This window comes from Argopecten irradians, chromosome 8, assembly GCF_041381155.1.
Source record: "Argopecten irradians isolate NY chromosome 8, Ai_NY, whole genome shotgun sequence".
Classification (NCBI taxonomy): Eukaryota; Metazoa; Mollusca; class Bivalvia; order Pectinida; family Pectinidae; genus Argopecten; species Argopecten irradians.
The window spans coordinates 10,566,509-10,587,295 of NC_091141.1; the positions used below are offsets into that span (position 1 = coordinate 10,566,509).

A 20,787-nucleotide genomic window follows, 5' to 3' on the forward strand; every position below is an offset into this window, starting at 1 on the left:
TTTTATTTTCAAATTAGAAAACACATTTCTTACAATTTTCAATGCAGCTATGTTGTGATTTTATAACATTTCCTAAACTTTGATTGATATTTTCATGCATGTACTGTAACTAACATATTTGGTTGTTGACAATTTGCACTGAAGCATGCCTATTGGTTGAAACGTTTTACACCTTGGCGCTAGATAACTTGTGTGTTACTCTGCTTCACTACTCTTGCGTGCTATGTGCTCCATGTGTGTATCATCCTCTGTTCTATCTGATCTCATGTCGTGATGTCATTCTATTGTGATGTGATTAAATTGTTGTTGTTGTTGCTACTGCTGGCTATTTAATGTTACTGATTAGGAATTCTTATAACCCATATAAAATGAAATAAAGCTAGAATTAAGTAAATATGGAAACAAAACTTTTCTTTTGTTCCAGACATTTCTGTTTTTAAAATATCGTTCAGATTGATTGTAATCCTTTCTTCCACGAAAATATTTACCAGTGTCTGTTTTACGAAAAACATATAATTTCGATCATGATATAGTTTTGTCGTATATATAAACGATTGATTTTAAATTACTGTCAACTTTCCTTTTTTCATGGTTTTGATGTTGTATAACTTGTATTCAATTTATTTGTTTGTATTTCTTAATCGTTTATTGAGGCAAACGTTATAAGTTCCCCTTTGTTTAATATTATTGTTCAATTCCCATTTCATTTTTTCTTTGTTGTTTCGGTGTATGCGATAGATAAATGTAATTAGTGATTTACTGTCCTTACAGATGTTTTTGCAAAAAACTGCTTGAAGCATAAAAGCAACCCACTAATGTGTTTTATATAACTATTTTCGTTTTTTATTGATTATATAATAATACCGACAATAATATACGTACCAAGGTTTCAATACTTTTGTACTGAAGAGTAATGCAGCAATTTCTGCAGTGTGATAGTTTTCATTTATATAAAATGAAGGCATAGGGACATTTAGCTAAGGTAATCGAATATTAAACTGTTATTGTTAACAAATAACCAAAAAATGTGGACGGAAACTAATATTTTCATTTAGCGCTGTTTTCGTAAATTTACGCCAATTACGACACTTTTTGCTTTGTTTGCTATTAACAAGATACACTTCTTTGTGATACATACTCTAAATGTTCAAAATTGTCAGTTGTATTTATTTCGTAAAGTTGAAAACTTGACTAGTATTATTGCGATGAAAGTGAAAAATATATTTATTTTGAAAATCGAAACAACTTTCTTACTGAAATACGTTAAATGTAGTTCTTGTAACATTTTCATGTTTTTCGGTAATCAATCTTAAAACAGCCAGGGTATAATTATATGTAAATGTAATGCAAAAATATAAACTTATTTTATAGTTATGAATTTGTGATGTCGTATACCATATAGTTAATGTATACTTAGTATGTTATAGGTTTGAGGGACATGCTTTATGTAAACATGATGTCAAAATAATAGAAACATTTTTAAAAATATAGAAGATCATACTTATTTTTATCTTTTGGACGAATACCGATTGTAAACATATAAACATGATAATTGAGATAAATTGTCGAGGACTTTAGTCGCTGAAACGGTATGAATTGCTCTGCTATAATCATATATAGCATCTGAATAATTGACTTTGTTTAAACTTATTTGCTTCGTAAATTGATAAGCAATGAATGGAATAATGCTTTTAATTCCAGTCATCGGTATTCTTGAACACATTCGTACGATTTTTGCCTAATGCACACATAAATTGTTTTGTGCCATTTTATGACATGTTTTGTCTGTATAATGTTTGTTTAATGTGCTTGTCCTGTACTTTGTCAAATGTTATGTACATTCATGTTTGTGTTTCTGTTTATTAAATTTTCTAGTTTATACAATTGATATTTTAGTTATATATTTATGTTAACTGCTATATCATAAAAAATTACAGTGAAATACAAACAGTACAAACAATTTAGATACAAACGAAAAGTCTATCACACCCGGACATCATACCGGAAAAAATAATTTATATTTTAAAATAAGTAGTTGCTTACTTGACAATTCATTTCATAGAATTATTCTGTTTGTCTGTTTTGAAATACTGAGTAATAAATTTAAGCCTACCACAAGTATCTTCGGGGGACACCAAATTGGATTGGACATTTACCACTAAGCATTATTATGTTCGGGAGATTTCAACGTGAAAAACAGTAATGATAGTAAATTTAATACTTTCGATTGTTACAAAATGGCCAATTGTTTTATCAGATGCATCATCTAGTTTGCATTATATATTCTGTTTCATCTGCGTCAATAAATACGGCATGGGGTTTTTTACGTAATGGCAGAGTTGCATGAACATTTTTTTATTTGTATTTTTCATTCAAACTGTCAAGCTAATTTGCAGGTAAGTACTAGACTAAGTGTTTTTATTGATTGTTCAGTTGGCATGCTTTGTATTTGAATAATATACTAAACCGGGTGTCTGTTTTTGTTGTAGTTTATCGTTGATATAAACATTTGTAGGAAAAACTGAGAGGTATTTTACATAAACCTAGTTTAAATGCTTATCTTTTCCTTATCCCACAGGGATTCCTTCCCTCTCGGAGCAAGAGCCTCTACGCCCGGCCGCCTACAGACCAAATCATTAAAGAGACTCGAGCTGGCGACATATCAGAATGAGGCCATGGAACATGACGATGACGATGAGGACGGAGCTCTGAGTGAAGAACATGTGTACCCCGTTTGGGTGCGGAGTTCAGATAATGTTGCTGAGACTTGTGAAGTATGTGGAGCAATCCAAGAACAATGTCGATGCTATGGAGCTAAAACTGCACGTGTGACCGATATACTGAAGCAAAGACGTGTCTCCTATCACGGACCGTCTTTGGAATATAGACCAGACAATGAAGCTGACGATACGACCTACGACAAACCTCCTAAACCTCGTAGGCACAGTTTGATACCATCAAATACATACAAATCGAATATCACACCTTCTGAACTTACTTATGGTAAACCTGAAATATCGCCGATTCGCCAGATTCCCTCTGAATTTACAGATACTTCCAGTAGGCGATTGCCAAACCACAGACCAGATGGCAAGCCATCTGCAGCAACTGAGTCCATTATACCCGTACCCACTACAAATGCTGTAAACAAAACTAAAGAACTGCCAGAAGGCTCTGATTTCAGGAAAAAGAACAGTCCTTTGCCTAGAGACAGAAGCAAAAATATATGGAATAATCGCAGCACCGGAAAGCCTATCTACGCTGGTAGTAGTCAGTTATCACAAATCACTTCACAAGGAAATACTTCCCAAAGCCCAACCACATACTTCCACAATGACCGTTTCGATAGAGGCAGTCAAGGTAGTTTCTCAGTAACAGAAGGATCAGGGGCATATCCTTTACAGTTTTCTTCAGGATCCCAAACTACCGACTCCTACGATACAAGTGCGTCAAGTGACAGCAGAGTAGGAAGCGAGTCCTCCAGGAGCATGCAGGATTCAAACAGTCTGTCCCCTTCCACGCGAGGGACAGCGTCATCAAGATCAATAAATACTGAAAGCGAATCGGAATTTGTGCGAGGATCTTATACTGGAACATCCGGGTCTTATTGTTCCAGTTCCTATTCCGGATCACTTTCTCATCCGTCGTCATGCTCCATAGTTCTTCCTGAATCAAATACATCACTCTCCTCAAAGAGTTCAAATTGGGAGAGTGAGGAGGAATTGAAGCAAGCAGAGGAGCAGTTTCTGCGCACTACCGATGGAACGCGTATTGAGGAGGGAAATGAATCTGTGTATGATGTAAATTCAGCTTATCCAATAGACAATTCAGCGCCAGAAAATGTTTCAACATTGCATGAAGATTCGATGTCCAAAACAAGTTCAAGAGGTAGGCATGAGTTTGCGACCAGGGGTCTATCACCTTTGCCTACGTCATCATATGTTCCTGTCATGGAAGGAATTCCTGAAGTTAGTGGAACCGACAGTCTTTCGACCAACATGTCCAATACTTCATTGAATGAAAATATCGATAACGTAACGGCCGGCCGTGACCCTGTTCCAATGGAGAAAATTCCTGAAGTCAGCGGTACAGAAAGTGCATTAAGCATCCCCGTAAATGATACAGCTAATGAATCCAGTTTAACTTTTGATACAAAATTATGAAAAGCGCGGGATTTGTACTTAAAGTAGGCTGAAGACATTCTGATTTTGATCTACGTAATGAAATTTATTTCCAGTTTTTGTTGAATCAGTTATTGCCTCTTCCGTGTCAGGAGACATCACGTGTGTCCTAAACTAATTGTATACTATAAGACAACTTTCTTTCGCGTGCGATCTTATTATAATCGCGAAGATTTATCTTCTTGACTTTATATCTGCATCATTCATATTGGAAGATAATTTATAACGATATACAATTCGCGAAATTTAGTCTACTTAGTCTGTTTTGAAACGGAATACCAAGAAATGCAATAACCGCGAAAGAGAGTTGGTTAACAGTAAAGCCCTCTTTTCCTCCACGCCCACTTTCTTTTTAGTTAAGTGATCACTGTAAAAAAGAAATATCGAAGTTACCAGGTGTCTTTGTCTGCTTTGTATAATTTTGTTTTATGTCTGTTTTTTGAGGCCTTTCAGGTTTTGTATGTAAACCATTTGAATATGTGTCAATGTCAATCATGTGATATTTTGATATTTTTATTGCACTGCCTGTATGCATTTTTTAACAAGTTTATCTTTAGTATCAATTAGGCTTTGAATGTCATTTAAACTATTTCTTTCTCACTACCAAATGTTCATAACCTGAAAGAATTATCCCCCAAAAATAATTATGAAGAGAAAAGAAAACATTGTTTCTTGAATAAAAAAAAAAACATAAACATGTGTTATAAATGTTAGACAATGCATTTACTATAAAATAGTTCGCTTAAGAGTTAAATTTATGAGGCTGATTTACCTAAGACGAAAATTGATTTTTATTTGCAAAAAAAATGTTAAAAATACTTCCACTTTGAATGATAGTTTTATTTTCCTAATTTAATGGTAACACGAACAAACTTTCCAGGATTTTTTTTTAAAGTTGCTTACGATATCTAATATCCATCAGTGCTGATTAGATATATATTCAACTGTCCTCAGTGTGTATAAAGTGACTTGAATATCAGGAAAGTTGTTATATCCACTCACAATCGATCGAGATTCAAATTGTTTAGCTATGATATATTGATAGATTTTTATTACGCCTAGTTGGTAAATCTTGCATCAAAATATTGTCAATTTCAAATGAATATATGTTTCCACACTTTTCGCACCATCGAATTATGAGGAGTTCTGTGTGATAAGATGCAATTTTTACCTGTGGTTTTGTTATCGTCTATAAACTGTTTTCTTTTAAAGAGCTGCATTAACTAACAATGCTGTTATATACTGTGATACTTGTGTATTCGCTTTGTTTTCTATAGTAACCGTAGCTGGCTATACCATCAGTGATATATATTACGTATTTTTAATTTTCATTTATTCTCAATTAATTACTGTTTTAATGTCATGATTTATGACTGAGTAGATACGCTCAATGTACGTGTCTGTTATTTTTATTATGTTATTTAAATGACATTTTTAGTTAATTACCAATGCCCAATTTGACAATTAGACATGGATAATGGCTTTTTATCAATATTAGTTTAAAGATGTTAAAACCAGTTTGGTGTTGAATTTAATTAAGGCTATTGATAATTTGATGTTTGTTTAGCGTTTCCACATTTTATATTTGAATTTTAATAAATAATGAAAAACGGTCTAGTCTTTTGTTACTATTCAAATGTGAAAGACTGGAACATGTCAAAATATACACCATTTAATTTCCGTGGCGGCAATTTCATTTCTGTTAATTCCTAACTATATTTATTCGTCGTGGTTATCGTGGCTAGGGATATAAATTCACAAATTACATTTATCATTTATCAGGGGTATCAATCTACGCCATCAATCAGTTGAATTTAGGTGGAAAGTCCGCCTTTTTCAATCGTTCCGCCATCACATGTAAGTGTAGCAGCAAATAGTGTAAAATAAACATCGACCTTGACCCTTGTTCAACTGTGTCGGTTTCTAAACCCAAGACAACTATACTTTTGACTGAACCATCGGTCTTCTCTTCATCAAACCATTGCATAGCTAGACTACACTGGTATGGTTGGTATCGGATTCACCTCCAAGCAGAAAATCGTCGACAAAATGTTCAATAGATTGACTCTGACACTTCTCCCTAACCAACCACTCTAAAAATGATGTTTTTTTTTTCAAAAGCTGCACAGGAAATGCTACAACCCATGGGTAAACACTTGCCACCTAAGTTAATTCCCAATAAGTCAAAATCCCCTGGAAAAATAGGAAGTAAGAGAAAGGCTGATGTGATATATTTCTTTCCTTTCCCCACAAAGCCACCTTACCAAGTTTCTGTACCATACACTTTGCGGTAACAAATGATGTACATGTGTAAATGCCTCATCTATAAAATCTTTAACACTGTCGTTTTGGGGGTAAGATAAAATTTGAATTAATCTCCAACCAACAGTTTTTTTGGGAACAATACAAACGGGTGAAACAAATTGGCTTAAATAAATAGGGACCTATCATCCTTCCCGCATCAACCTCCTGCTGTAGTTTAGATAATATAATATAAGGATTTGAAGTAGCGGAATACAAATTTCTAGACTCTTGGATATCTAGGACCTGAATAATGGAGTTTAAAACCATTCTCGAACCCTTCCTTCGAAGACTCTGCTGTTGCCCTAAGTGGAAAGTTTTTCAAGGTAGCCACGAAGCACTACTTTGTTGACGGGTGTTTTTCCTATGCTCATATCCTTGTGGCAGTAATATCAGTTGTATTGCTGGAATTGGGGACGAACATTATGTTGTCCTGTCTGAGTTTGGTTAGGCAGATCATTTGATAAACCATGCACTGATTGTTCATGTTACATTGATCTCTTACACACTGACCTTGACCTCTAAAACCAGACATATTGGGGTAAGTACCATTACATTGCATACATTTAAGGAGGTAACCACAATTTGACCTTTGAAATTGAATTCATAACAACCGCCCGTTATTGTACCAATACTTTTTGTTATTTGACATTTAGGTTGTGAGACATGTTAACCATAATTCCCCGCCAACAACAGCCCATGACTAATCAGGCTGTCGTGTCTGGCGAAGGCAAAATCGGTCGTCATAAGTTTTCCAGTCTAAACCTCTAAAATATTTTGCGGCCTGTCTAATGAAAGACATATATTTAAGCAACTCCCGACCTTTATCGTGTTTTTGTGTATACATGACCGATAATACAATAAAAGAATCGGTCCATGCATCCATTGTGTCTATTGTATAATTGGGCCTTTTGGCCTCAACACCGAGTTCCAATCGAGGAAGGACACGGTCTTAGTCGTCAATAATTCCTGATTAACTTCTAAATATTTACCCAGGTCTACATACTCTGACCCTGACCCCCAAATTTTGGTTCGAATTGGTTGAATTGGTCCCACACTGGTTTTAGGGGAAGGGGTAGTACCCGAAGCTTCAGATGTCAGATTGACCATGAAAGGTCTCTCTATAAGCTTGGCTGTAGCATCGGTGACAATGTCCCTTGGGTTCTGGGTAGCTGTGTGCTCAAGATGCTGGCTAGCTGGAGTCTCCTCCACGACAGGCTCCACGACGGACTGACTCGAACTCCTGCCCTGGGATCCCGCCTCACTGCTCGGTAATAGGGCTGTTAGACTTTCTTTTCAAAATAGGCATCACTGCATTAGGTTCTCAAAAAAATACCTTACCAAATATTTTACGCAACGGAAACGGAAGTCTCAAAGTGAAGCAACTCTGTTACTCTGTTAGATATTAACCCCACACAGAGGATATAAAGGTAGATAAATCTAGACAATAACGAAACCATAACGTACCCAAGCAAACACAGGGTTGTTTCTTAAATAAATCAAGTTATTCTATATTTATGAATAACTTTAAATATTTCATACTCGTGTTTTTTTCATTTGTTAAATCCTTATCTCGTCCATATTTCGTAATCGTGTCTTTTTGATTTGTTAAATCATTATCTTGTCCATATTTCATATCCTTGTCCGCTTTAAGTCTTGTGCGCCTGTGCGATATGAACGAGGTAATCTAAACACATTACAATGCCCGATGATTCATCTAATACACAGACCTTTGAGGCGACTTTCCACCCAAAATGCATCGATCAGTGATATTTACAGTGATATCTCTGTACCATACTTGCGTAACAAACAAAACTACACAATATTTTCGTACACGAACATAAGTTGGTGTACAGTGAGAAATCGATATGAGCAATGATTTGATTTGAATAATTTTCCTATCCATATTGAAAGATAAACATTTTTCTTAAGATATATTTCTCAAATAGTTGTTTTGTTGGTTTTTCTCTTGAATATTTCAATAACACTCATAGTCATATGGTAATTATAACACCGTTATATGAATGGAATTTAAAATTAAATGAAATCTTCTTCAGTCCAAAATAACGCTAACACAACATGTTCATCTACAGGTTTGTTTGTTTACATCTATTATGTGCGCAGGTACGAAAAATCTTTGTTTTTTTTGTGTGCTTTTTTTATTAGAAATTAATTTTAGACATTTAAGACCATGTCTATTTTTCTTTGTTGTTTTTGTGTGCAATATCTAAATACTTTTCAGAATAACGTGACAGACCTCGCCAGAGATAAGCGACCTTGGCAACTGCTCCACACGGGTCTGTTATCTTGTTACCCAGTGATAGGTGGCCTGTTTTGGTGCTCATTAAGCTTTCGTCTCCAGAATTTATTTGGCTTGATTAGAGTTAGGTCTGTACATTGGCATAACTAAGACAATCTGAATCAAAATGAAACGTAAATTAAATTAATAACGTAAATGAAATTTCTTTAATGAAGAGGTAATGTGTAATTAAAAAAAAAACAAGTTTAATTTTCTATTTTAGCTATCTTTTGTTTCACCTGTAAGTTAATTTCACGATGGATTATATCCCTAGAGCATATTTTTTATTAACTATAAGTTGGAAATGAACTCAAGATAGTCAATTTATAATGTATTATGCATATAGTACCATCGATGCACGTCGAAATTGGCTGGGGATAAATATATGTGTATGAGGTCTTGTCTTGTATATATAACAACTAGGAAAAGTCGTCAGTCCATAAAGCTAAAACATTCTTGGATTCAATTGGCTTACTGTATAAGGCGAAGAAAGTATGTTGCCTTGTCATCAATAGTTTAAGTAGGGAGAGTATATACATATGATATTTTGTCAACATGGAACTACCTATTCTGAAAGGGAATGTTGGATGCTTACCAGAGCATTAATGACTAATGACTGAGCGTATCTAGTACAAAGAATTCGTATCATTGCTAGTCAATGCTAGTTTTGATTTAAGATTTAATTGGCAAAGTAAAATGATGAATTAAGAAATTTCAGTATTCACAGTCAAATGATGAAATAACATCAAGTGAACATTAGTTACAAGTGAAAAGTTTTCTGGATGTCATCTACGGGACAATACGTAGTTGCAGAATGTGAAGGAAACAATTTAGTCCGTTTAAAGGCTCCCTATCACCTACATAAGAAAATGGCGATCTTTGACACCATCACTATGTCATTACGATTATTACCTATGCTACTATCGGTATGGTTCACCATGGGTAAGTATCATTTGGCAATATATGAAATAGCATAGCATAGCACATTTCACTCGATGAAATGAAAATTTGCGATGTTTTTCTCACTTTCTTTACTATTCCGCCTCTCACTAAATAAGCAAAGAAAGAACAACTAACCCTTTTTAGCCACCTGAGACGAAGTCTCAAGTGACCTATTCTAATTGCCTTTTATCCGTCGTCGTGCGTCGTCCATGGTATGTCCGTAAATAATTCACATTTTCGACTTCTCCAAAACCGCTGAAGCAATTTAAATGAAATTTTGCACAAACCTTCTAAGCCATAAGGCCAATATTCAAGGTGTGAATTATATGGCCACACTCCCTGGGGGCTGTGGGAGGGGCCAAAAAGGGGTTCATTTACAAAAATTTAAAAAAAAATCTTCTTCTTTACTCGCAGTAATAGTAGAATCAAATACTCTTCATAGATAAAAAGATATTAAGGTCCTTTACAAAATTGTGAATTATACGACCCTGAGGTCTCACGTTACCTCCTGGGGATGGGGTCAAGTTTACTAAAGTTTATGTAGGGAAAATATATTTTGAGCATTATTTGGTCATTTGTAGTAGGAAATAAGTCGAATGTTGTCAGAATCACCAGTATGAGATGGCCATTGAATCCTATTAACAAATTTTCAATGACTAACCCCAAGGGGCGGGGCCAAAAGGGGTCAAATAGGCTAAAACTTTAAAAATCTTCTTCTGAAATTCTGGAAATGGTAGACGGAAAGGTCTTAAGGTCCTTTACAAAAATTGTAAATTATATGACCATATGGTCTCTCGTTTCCCCCTGGTGATTGGGTAAAGTTTGCTATAATTTTATAGGGAAAACCCATTTTGGATCATTATTTGGTCCTTTCTAAGACGAAAGGAGTCAAATGTTGTGAGAATTATAAGCATGAGATTATCAACATTAACATGCAATACTTATCATGAAATTAGAGAATATCCAGTATGTTTGTTTACAAATGCAGACATCATGATGTAGCCGGTTGGTAGACTTAATGTATAATAAACAACGTAATGTATAATAAAAAGTAAACTAATAGTTTTTTACGTGAACGATGACGATGTTACTTAGTACACACTTCAAATAAATTCCCTTGGTACATGTAAATATTCAAGATGAAATATTACAGAATTGCAATTTGATAACAAAATTCTATTGTTGTGATATTGCCAATATTTGTAATATCTTTTTTTCGCTAAAAAATTTCCTAGTAAACACCGATGGAAATTCTTTTATAAACAACTGTCATCGTCTCTGGTCGCAATTAGTCCTAAATGCGGAAGACCTTGAATTTTAATTGTGAATGGCCGCATATGGCGAAGCTATAAACAATACATTGTGACATGGCCTGTTTTTTATTATGGGACGATTGCTTTGCTGCTTTGCCGTGAAAAAAAAGAGTAACCGAAACCTTTTACAGTGTCCCAAAATATGCACGTATTTCACACATGCTTTGCATGACCCTTTCTGTAAGTATCACGTTAAAATTTCCTACCAGAACCTGTTAGACGTTGCCTACGGCAACAATGACATGTGTCTTTTTCAGCTTTGCGGGGAAGCATTAACCACTAAATGTTTGGTAAGACTTACATTTGTGTATATGAATAGCTGTCCGCGACTTTTTTTCTGCGTTATTCTTAATACTTTTATCAGTTTTCCAAGAATAAAATGCAAAAATAGAGGCGAGTGGAGAGAGTAATGGAGTTCAAAAGTTTTTATTTGAAAGGTAATTAACCTCGAAAAACTAATTTTGATACCTTATGTCATTATAATTCATGGTTGGTACCTTAGGTGTACTATAATCATATGGTTTACGGGTTAACTCATTCAAAAATAGCAGGTAATCCAATTAATAATTAATAAACAGATACATGTTTTCAATTACATTTTTTAAAATTAGTTATTTAGTAAGAATATTTTCATGACCTAAATAATTAACGATGTCTCCAATCATGTGAATATATATTACACGACCATTTGCAACGTTGATTTCTATTAGTTGCAATAACGCTGATATGCTTTGTCAAATAAAAAAATCGGATACAAACGAATAAACAATTAGGATTTAGATGTTCGACGAAACTTAAATATAGTTTCTCAGCAACAAATCCACTCACGATTAACTTTAGATTACCATCTGGGTGGTTACCTCAGCCCTAATTTGAGTTCAGTTAGAAGTTACAGAATAATCATCCTCGATTCTCCAGGAGTTAGTATCACTGACGTGGTATCTACTTCTGGACTGGACTATCTCATATTAAAATAGGGGGCAACAGAAGACACTTAAGTTGATTATTTGATATACATCAAATGAATTGTTGTATGTTCTTATAATTTGACATATAAGAAAGAAAACGCCCTCAGTCCTTAAGAAACATTCTTGTTTCTTGTTATCCCAGAGGTTCTATTGGAGATTTATCTGAAGTATATTGTTCTTCATGTATTTAAACTTAAGTTTGAATACGCTTTTGACATCACTGCTATATTCATCTTTGTTTTAGTTAACTAATCAATGTCGTTCTCTGTAAATGACAGGTTACCCAGATACCACAGGAACAGACTTCATGGTGGGATTTATGTCGACAGTATCACATACAGATAGTTCAGACTCAGTGGAATTGTTCATCAGCAATCCGCATGCCGACGATGTAACTATCAATATTACGAGTCCTAAACTGACAGACATCATTGGCATCACAGTCGCTTGCGGAACAGTGAGGCGATTTAGCTGGGCAGGTTATATGCGGTCAGAATCTAATTCACGCAAAGAATACAGGGGCATCCGAATAACATCTTCCCGAGAGGTGGTTGTAAGCGGTTCGAGTGTTGAATACAGCTCATACGACTCTTTCCTGATTTTACCAACTGACGTTCTTGGTACGAATTATTACGGCGTTGCGTTTTCTCCGACCGCTACAGTCGGTCAGCTACTTGTCGTAGGTGTACAGGACGATACCACCGTGACTGTCACGCTAGATAAAAATGCCTTTATATATGGATATATCAAATACAATCCGGGAGTCGAACTCCGTCTGTCTCTCAACCAATACGAGATGTTCCAAATCCATGGTTTGGATGATATAAGCGGAACCCACATAATCTCGGACAAAAGAATTGCGGTTTTCAGCGGGAATAAACACACACATATCGGGCGTGAAACTCAGTTAACCACACATCTTGTAGAACAGCTTATTCCTGTTCACACATGGGGAAACACATTTGTGTTAGCCCCTATACCCAATAACTATATCGACGTATACTTTCATGTCGTAGCAAGTCAAGATCGAACTCAGATACGTGTAACGGGTGATTTTGACACATATGGCTACGAAGAAATTGCAGCAGGGCAAGCAATTTCGTTTCTCTTTGCATACAATCATCTAGGTCTCCTAATAGCAAATAAACCTATATCTGTTATGGAGTTTTCTCAAGGCTATGCTGGATTTCTTTCGAGTGTAAACCCAACAATGATTCTTATTCCCCCAGTGGAACAGTACTCAACCACGTATACGTTCGGAACTCCTTCAGGTAGTTTATCTAACTACTTTGTTTTCTTCATAAGAAAAGCAGATTTTGACGGACTACTATTTGACGGTAGAGATTTCCCACTTTCTTCATATTCCCTTAAGACTATGACTGGCAGTGATTTTGTGACGGGAAAAATCTCTGTATCATCTGGTCCCCATTCGGTGCGTCATCGCTCGCCATATGTGACGTTCGGAGCATATCTCTATGGTGACCTATCAGGGGATAAAACATACGGATTTCCCGTTGGAATGAGGATGGTTGACATTAATAGTGTAAGTACATTTCTTCACTATATTTTATTGTCGGTTGTTCCGATAACAGTCCTATTCTGTATTTGCATATTACAAAGGTAAACCACGATCTCTTTATTGTTTTTTCATTAAAGATGCTCCATCGCCGACAGATAATCAACGTTTCTGATCATTTGAACAATAAATGGTGTTAACTCATATAAATGTACGTCAAATTAACTCAAAATCTAAAGTAAAATTACTGCTTTTCCCTTTGATGGATGCGCAATCAGTACTTAACTAAAGTAACTTTTGTAACCGATGAAAAATGCTAACTTGTCTGCACCTATTTTTGACAAAGAAAAATACCATTCGTCAGCGATGTATCATCTTAAATTAGTTGATTTGGCAAAGTTATATATGTACTTTAACCTACGACATGATCTTCTCAAAGATATAAGCATTCATATAACCCAATTTTTTTAAAAAGCAATCATGATATCATAATTCGTCACAATATCTTTTATTTCAGTCGTGCACCAAATCGGATTCTATAGTCGGAGATGGTAAAGACAATGACTGTGATGGCCGTATAGACGAAGAACTCTGTAATGGTAACACAACCGGTAAAGTTTTTTTTTTTTTTTTTTTTTTTTTTTTTCTTAATTCGAACTTTTCTCTCGAAATGTAGATATAAGAAAGGCACAATTTCGTAAATACCGTTAAAGGAATAAAACAGTATCTGTAAAACTTAAGAAAAAAATGTGCACTTTTGTATTATATACTTTTGTGATAGTAAAATCTATTGTATTCGTTTATAATGTAAATGGTTTAACAGCTTACAGTTTTAAAAGTTCACATAAATGCAGTATATTGTTTCTGGTTCAAAGCGGTTTTTTTACCGTTTTCCATCAATAATTTTGGAAAACATTTATATCACAACCTTTTCAAATTTTGTTAGTTTCAGCATTTATGACATAACCGGCGTAACCGAAATTCTGGAAATCAAATTTAATCTTGATTGCTACCATAATTACCAACAAAATCAAAACCCCGATTATTTTTCTAATAAATTATTATGAAGGATTTTCATGTCGCGTTTTCTGATTTTTCTCAGACACCGATGGTGATGGACAGTTTAACGAGGACTGTGTTGAAATTCCTGATGGTATGGTGCAGTATATTGTTGAAAGTTTTAACCTATAGCAAAAAGGATTAACCATGTCAAATGCAATTTTTATACTATTAATAATCTCAAGACATATACACTCCAAAAGAGGAATTGACAATGTATATTGCTACAGAGAGTCGTTATATATTAAAATGTAAAGTAACCATAACCAACTACGAAAGACAAATATGATTACAAAGAGAGAAAAAAAATCCAGGTGTTTCGTAATAGTAAGCATTCTCTACTTCAATGTTGGTCAAGTTTGATTTCTAATGAAATATTATCTGCCGCCAATAGAACCATATAATGTATATTAAGAAGATCTGAATAACACATAATTATAAATGATAAATCGGCAGACTTTTTCATGATAGGTCGTTCTGGTTAATTGCAACTTTGACAATGTAATTTTTTTCAACAATTTGTACACTGATAAATTATTTCGTAATATCAACTATTAAATGGCGGGGCTGGACGAAATGTGTAGTGAATTCGTCATAGCTCTGGGACTGACAATAGAAGGATGATAAAACCATGCACAAGATATCCCTTTCATTACAGTGCAAGGAGGATGGAGCCCCTGGTCAGAGTACTACACGTGTTCTATTTCATGTTACGACGGGACTACTTACGGATCACAGATGAGACTTCGGCGGTGTACGAATCCCTATCCGGACACATGTGACGCAAACTATTGTCCTGGAAGCTCTTTAGAAACAAGAGAATGTCCAACGAACTTACGGTGCCCCAGTATGTAAATTTTGTAAATGCATCTTGATAATGTAAAATCGTTTTTAATTTGAAGGTGACCATGGCTATGAAACTTCTACTCATCCAAAGTTACCTTATAGATTGAACAGAATTTTTGTAGTCTTATTGTTAAAATTATGTAAGTATATAATAATAATAATATAAAATTCTTTCATTTAAGCATTGGACATCTCTCAGTTGGCATTCATAGCCAGTAAAAAGTTTGTAAACAGAATTTCTTTCATACCTCGATGAAGTTAAAAAATAGTTACATTTATGCTTATAATTAATTTTTCTGACTACTTGATAACAAAAAATGCGATTAAGCGTACAATTCCATTGATTTTCCAAAGGGTTATTCTTTCTAATTAATGCACAACGTCGACGTCTCCTTTGTGACGTCATGTTATCGTCGGGTTTTCGCGCCATTCTCGGATTTTTTCTTCACAGTATGTAAAGAAAAATAATCTGCCAGTCAGAAAGGAGGATTTAGTATAAAATCAATTAAAAATCAATTATATGAGTATGACGGACAGGATTTACCTAATATAGTGACTCCAATAATGGAATATTCCTCTCTTTCATACCCAGCATATGAAAGGTTATTTTTCTCTCATATCGCTCTCATTAATAATGATAGCATATTGCTAACAATAGTATTCTTTCTGCGCTCCTGAGTTCTTTCTTTGTACTCGCCACTTTAATGATCTCGCAATGCACGAAACATAATGTAACTATTGTGACGTCAAGGCTTCATAACCCAGGCGCTTATGTAGAACTATGCACATGTTTATTACTCTGGATAGGCCTATCTGTAATAGGAAGATACCAAACAACAACGATTGACCATCATAGATACATCAATTCTTTTAAATATGTAACTACTAAGTATCGCAGTCAGTCTACTCTTCCATACTTCACGTACCATTGACAATAATATACTGTATAATATAAACTTGTCGATGTGTAGACGTTTTTATTATTTTCGATGTTGCTGTATTATGCAGTAGTAAGTCGATAAACAGGCTTTCGTGAAAGTCTTCCGTTTTATATTTTATCATTGAACATGCCAACATACCTTCATTATTTGACCTAATTCCCATCTTATTTCATAATATCAGTACTTGCTTTAGCCTTTAAATCTAATAATTATTTTTTCTTAGTTTTCATACTAAATTCTACTTTCTGATTGGCCGATTCTTTCCCTTGATATCTCTATGAAGAGAAAAAACGAGATAAGTGTGAAAACCCGATGTCATTGTGACGTCACAAAAGAGACGTCGACGTTATGTATTCATCTGGAAAATAATCCCTTGAAAAATCAATGGAATAGGACGTTTAAGTGTACTTTATTTTCTAAAGTAGTCTGATAAATGATTGTAAGCATTGAACAAGAATTCATACAATGTGCAATTAATATTTCATTTATACGCAATGAAATAAACAGTGACATCAGTGCTTAATAATTTTGACTTCTATATTTATAGTTGATGGAGAATGGTCAGCTTGGTCCGCGTGGGGCGCATGCTCAATCACATGCGCAGTGGCTGAGGGTGGCACTAAAAGCCGATCACGTAGATGCACGAACCCTGTCCCCCAATTTGATGGGGACTCCTGTTACGGTCAGGCCACAGAATCCCTGCAGTGTTACCTGAATGAACCATGCCCCGGTAAGTGTCCACTTCGATGTCGTGATGTTGTTGTTGGAGGCATAGTATACATGATGCATTGTTGTGAAAAATGCATGAAATACGTAACATTCGCATGAGAACTATTTTCACTTAGGAAAAATCGTTGCGGTTTTGTTTGCATGACTATGTACAGATATCATGCATGGATTGCTGCTTTCATGCAAATAAAATATCAAACACGTGGATATAAAGATAACCTTGTAGGCATGTTGTTTTCTGATGTAAAAAAAACGTCTCGTCTCGTCTCGAAAAATTATCACGTGCACCGGCCGTGTGTGACTTATTATTTTCAAGTGTTCACACAAAAATAAATTACGTGCTAATTTGACTTCTTAAACATGTATTTTTGATAATTACTAATTAACAACAGGAACATATTTACCCTTTTTCAGGTTTAAAACACCCGAGTGTTTAAGTTGTCCCGACAAATTACCGGTTACTTATGGGTTGCGAGTAAAAATCCCATGTTAGACATTTGATATGTACTGACTGCTGGTCGGTGTTTTTTCTCCTGGTTCTGGGGTCTTCCTCCAACCTCGCGCGTTCTTGATTGTTAGTGATTATTAATAAAACGTTTAACCAACTATTTTGTTGGGATCAGAATCATTAAACTAGATCATAACCGTATCAGATGTTAAATTACAATCAACTACATGTAAATTGACGTTTCCACTAAAACTCCTTGTCAATTACAATTTCTGCTGTTACAATTACAGATGCTGGCATAACAACCTCCACTGAAGTGGTAAGTGTCGTACCTACTTCTACGTTATCTTCTGCTGACGTACCTACCATATCAGTTGATAATGATGACATCACTACCACCACAGATGTTTCTAGTGATGTAGCTGCCAACAGACTTACTTCAAGTGACGTAACCACCACTACAGCTGATGTTGATGACATCATTTCTACTTCTACAACTGCAGCTGCCACGTCCACAGTACCAGCTAGCAGCGTTACCTTCTCTGGAACACCTGGCATTGACATATCGACTTCGTTAATGATTAGTGCTGACTTTGGAACTACAGCCACGTTTGATTTGTCCCTAACACAGGTTATCACCTCCCCACAAGATTTTGACTTCACTACTGCGTCTTTAGGTACATCCCTCTTTACCCATAATACTGATTCTTTATCAGGCTCCACACCTATTCTCACAAACACTGATGTCCAACAACTACAGACAACAATTGATTCGGCGTCACCATATTGGGTGATGAGTACACAGCAATATACACCAACCTTATCATCAGACTACACCCCATTTTCGGTGACTAATGTTTCGGCCACAGCGGAGTGCTCCTGTAATTGGTTTCCCTGTGAAACGCCAGGGATAGAAGAACTCCGTAAAATGCTAGAAGAGTTAAATGCTGAATTGAAGATTTCCCGAAACCAGACAAGTCGTTACAAACGCAGTTTGAGCTCAGCCAATGACCATCGAACTTCAGCACAAGCAACTGGCTATGTAGGTTCACTCGTTCTTTTGGGCCTCGGAATATTGATAATAATTGCTGATAGACGAAATCTTCAAGATATGATCGGCAAAATGAAGAGAAATCTGTGCAGGAAATGAGATTACCGCATAGCATATTGAAAAATGAAATAAGACGTCTTTCGTTCATAGTACATTAAACTTATTTCTGGATTTGATAAACATTGTAACCCTAAAAAGTGAACTTTATTGAATGCTATGTTCGTATAGTTTTGTGCTGATTGCTTCTGGTGTCATTGTGGCGGAATTGAAATTAAAACCCCACCACCACCACTACTACAATTATTTCCAATAGCAGTATCACTACAACTCCTACTATAAACCATATCACTATCACTCCCATTATAACCAGTATCACTACCACCCCTACTATAACCAGTATCACTATCACCCATTATAACCAGTATCACTACCACTCTCACTATAACACTCACTATCACTCCACTATACCACTATACACCACCACTATAACCACTATCACCCCCCACTATGACCACTATCACCACACACTCCCACTATAACCACTATCACCACCACTCCCACTATAACCACTATACCACCACTCCCACTATACTACTATCACCACTATACACCACTCACTACCACATAACCACTCACCACTCCACTCACATAACCACTATCACCACCACTCCCACTATAACCACTATCACCACCACTCCCACTATAACCACTATCACTACCACTCCCACTATAACCACTATCACTACCACTCCCACTATAACCACTATCACTACCACTCCCACTATAACCACTATCACTACCACTCCCACTATAACCACTATCACACCACTCCCACTATAACTATCACCTCCACTATACCACTATCACTACCACTCCCACTATACCACTATCACTACCACTCCACTATAACCACTATCACACCACTCCACTATCACTACACACTATAACCACTATCACCACTCCCACTATAACCACTATCACCACCACTCCCACTATAACCACTATCACTACCACTCCCACTATAACCACTATCACCACCACTCCCACTATAACCACTATCACTACCACTCCCACTATAACCACTATCTCTACCACTCCCACTATAACCACTATCACTACCACTCCCACTATAACCACTATCACTACCACTGCCACCCACTATAACCACTATCACTACCACTACCACTATAACCACTATCACTACCACTACCTCTTTAACCACTATCACTACCACCATGACCACCACCATCACCACCTTCATCATCTGATATTAATAGATATTGTGATTTTCTACAATTAATTGAATTTATATTTGATTGATATAGTTTTCCGCATTATCAAATGGTGTATGAAATAGTCATTTTTAGGTATTTTTATATTTTATTGGCGTAACTTGAAGGATGGAAATCTTGATATAAATGCAATTGTTAAAAGCATTATGGCGAATCTAATTTAATGAAGTGATACATATTCGATGCTGCAACTTTATGTAAGGAGTAAACTGAATACCGCGCTGGCCAACGATATTGAATTACATAAAGACTGATCCCTTAATAAAGCTTCAGCATGTAAGTTACTGTCGAAGTTGATATCTTTATGTCTCAGTATTTCTACTTAGGATCTACTTTGTTCACTTAATATCCACATCAAAGTGAATTAACACACGCTTGATTTATCCCAAATGGTTTATTCTCAATATGTCTGGGATTTACTTTGTTATAGTAACATAATTTTGACAAACATTTCATACATTTGAACATTTTCTTATAAGCCGCACAACAGACCATTACTTCAAAACGTAAGATCATTATATTTGGTATTTGTTTTCATTATAAACATTATATTTGATCACAATATGTACAGTCTGGACCAGAGCGCCTATCCTTGTGAAACGCATTGAACAGCAAAATTATTCTTCACAAAATATATTTTACCTGAAGACACACCAGTGGGTGTAGATATTATTGTAGTAGTGATTATTTCTAGTAATTTCTTTATAAGTTTAGATGATTATTGTGAAGCTTCTTGCTTAGGTTGCACCAAAAGACATTTAATCAACTAATGAAGCTGATTGTTCTGTATACAGTTACGTCAATAAGGACCAGAATTGTTTGGTAAAAGCTGGGGAGATTGTTAGGTAGGCGCTAGGTTGTTGTTTATAGCAGTAGACTTCCGCATAGTGTGGTCAACAAA

The 20,787-nt window shown here is 35.5% G+C and overlaps 2 protein-coding genes across 4 annotated transcripts in view; both read left to right on the forward strand.

Annotated features, from left to right (window-relative positions):
* LOC138329323 (sperm-specific sodium:proton exchanger-like) overlaps nt 1–5,794 on the forward strand; it is a 50,410-nt gene extending 44,616 nt beyond the window's left edge. For all 3 annotated transcript variants that reach the window (XM_069276229.1, XM_069276230.1, XM_069276231.1), the window contains one exon: nt 2,579–5,794. In XM_069276229.1, the coding sequence (XP_069132330.1) occupies nt 2,579–4,163 (1,585 nt within the window). In that variant the 3' untranslated portion in view covers nt 4,164–5,794. The remainder of the gene's footprint in view (nt 1–2,578) is intronic.
* A 6,241-nt stretch (nt 5,795–12,035) lies between these two features.
* Nucleotides 12,036–18,821, forward strand: LOC138328992 (uncharacterized). Its single transcript, XM_069275691.1, has 6 exons — nt 12,036–13,547; nt 14,038–14,131; nt 14,623–14,673; nt 15,238–15,426; nt 16,914–17,096; nt 17,834–18,821. The coding sequence occupies exons 1-6, from the start codon at nt 12,276–12,278 to the stop codon at nt 18,691–18,693; spliced, it is 2,649 nt and encodes an 882-aa protein (XP_069131792.1). The 5' UTR covers nt 12,036–12,275; the 3' UTR covers nt 18,694–18,821.
* The last annotated feature ends 1,966 nt before the right edge of the window (nt 18,822–20,787 follow it).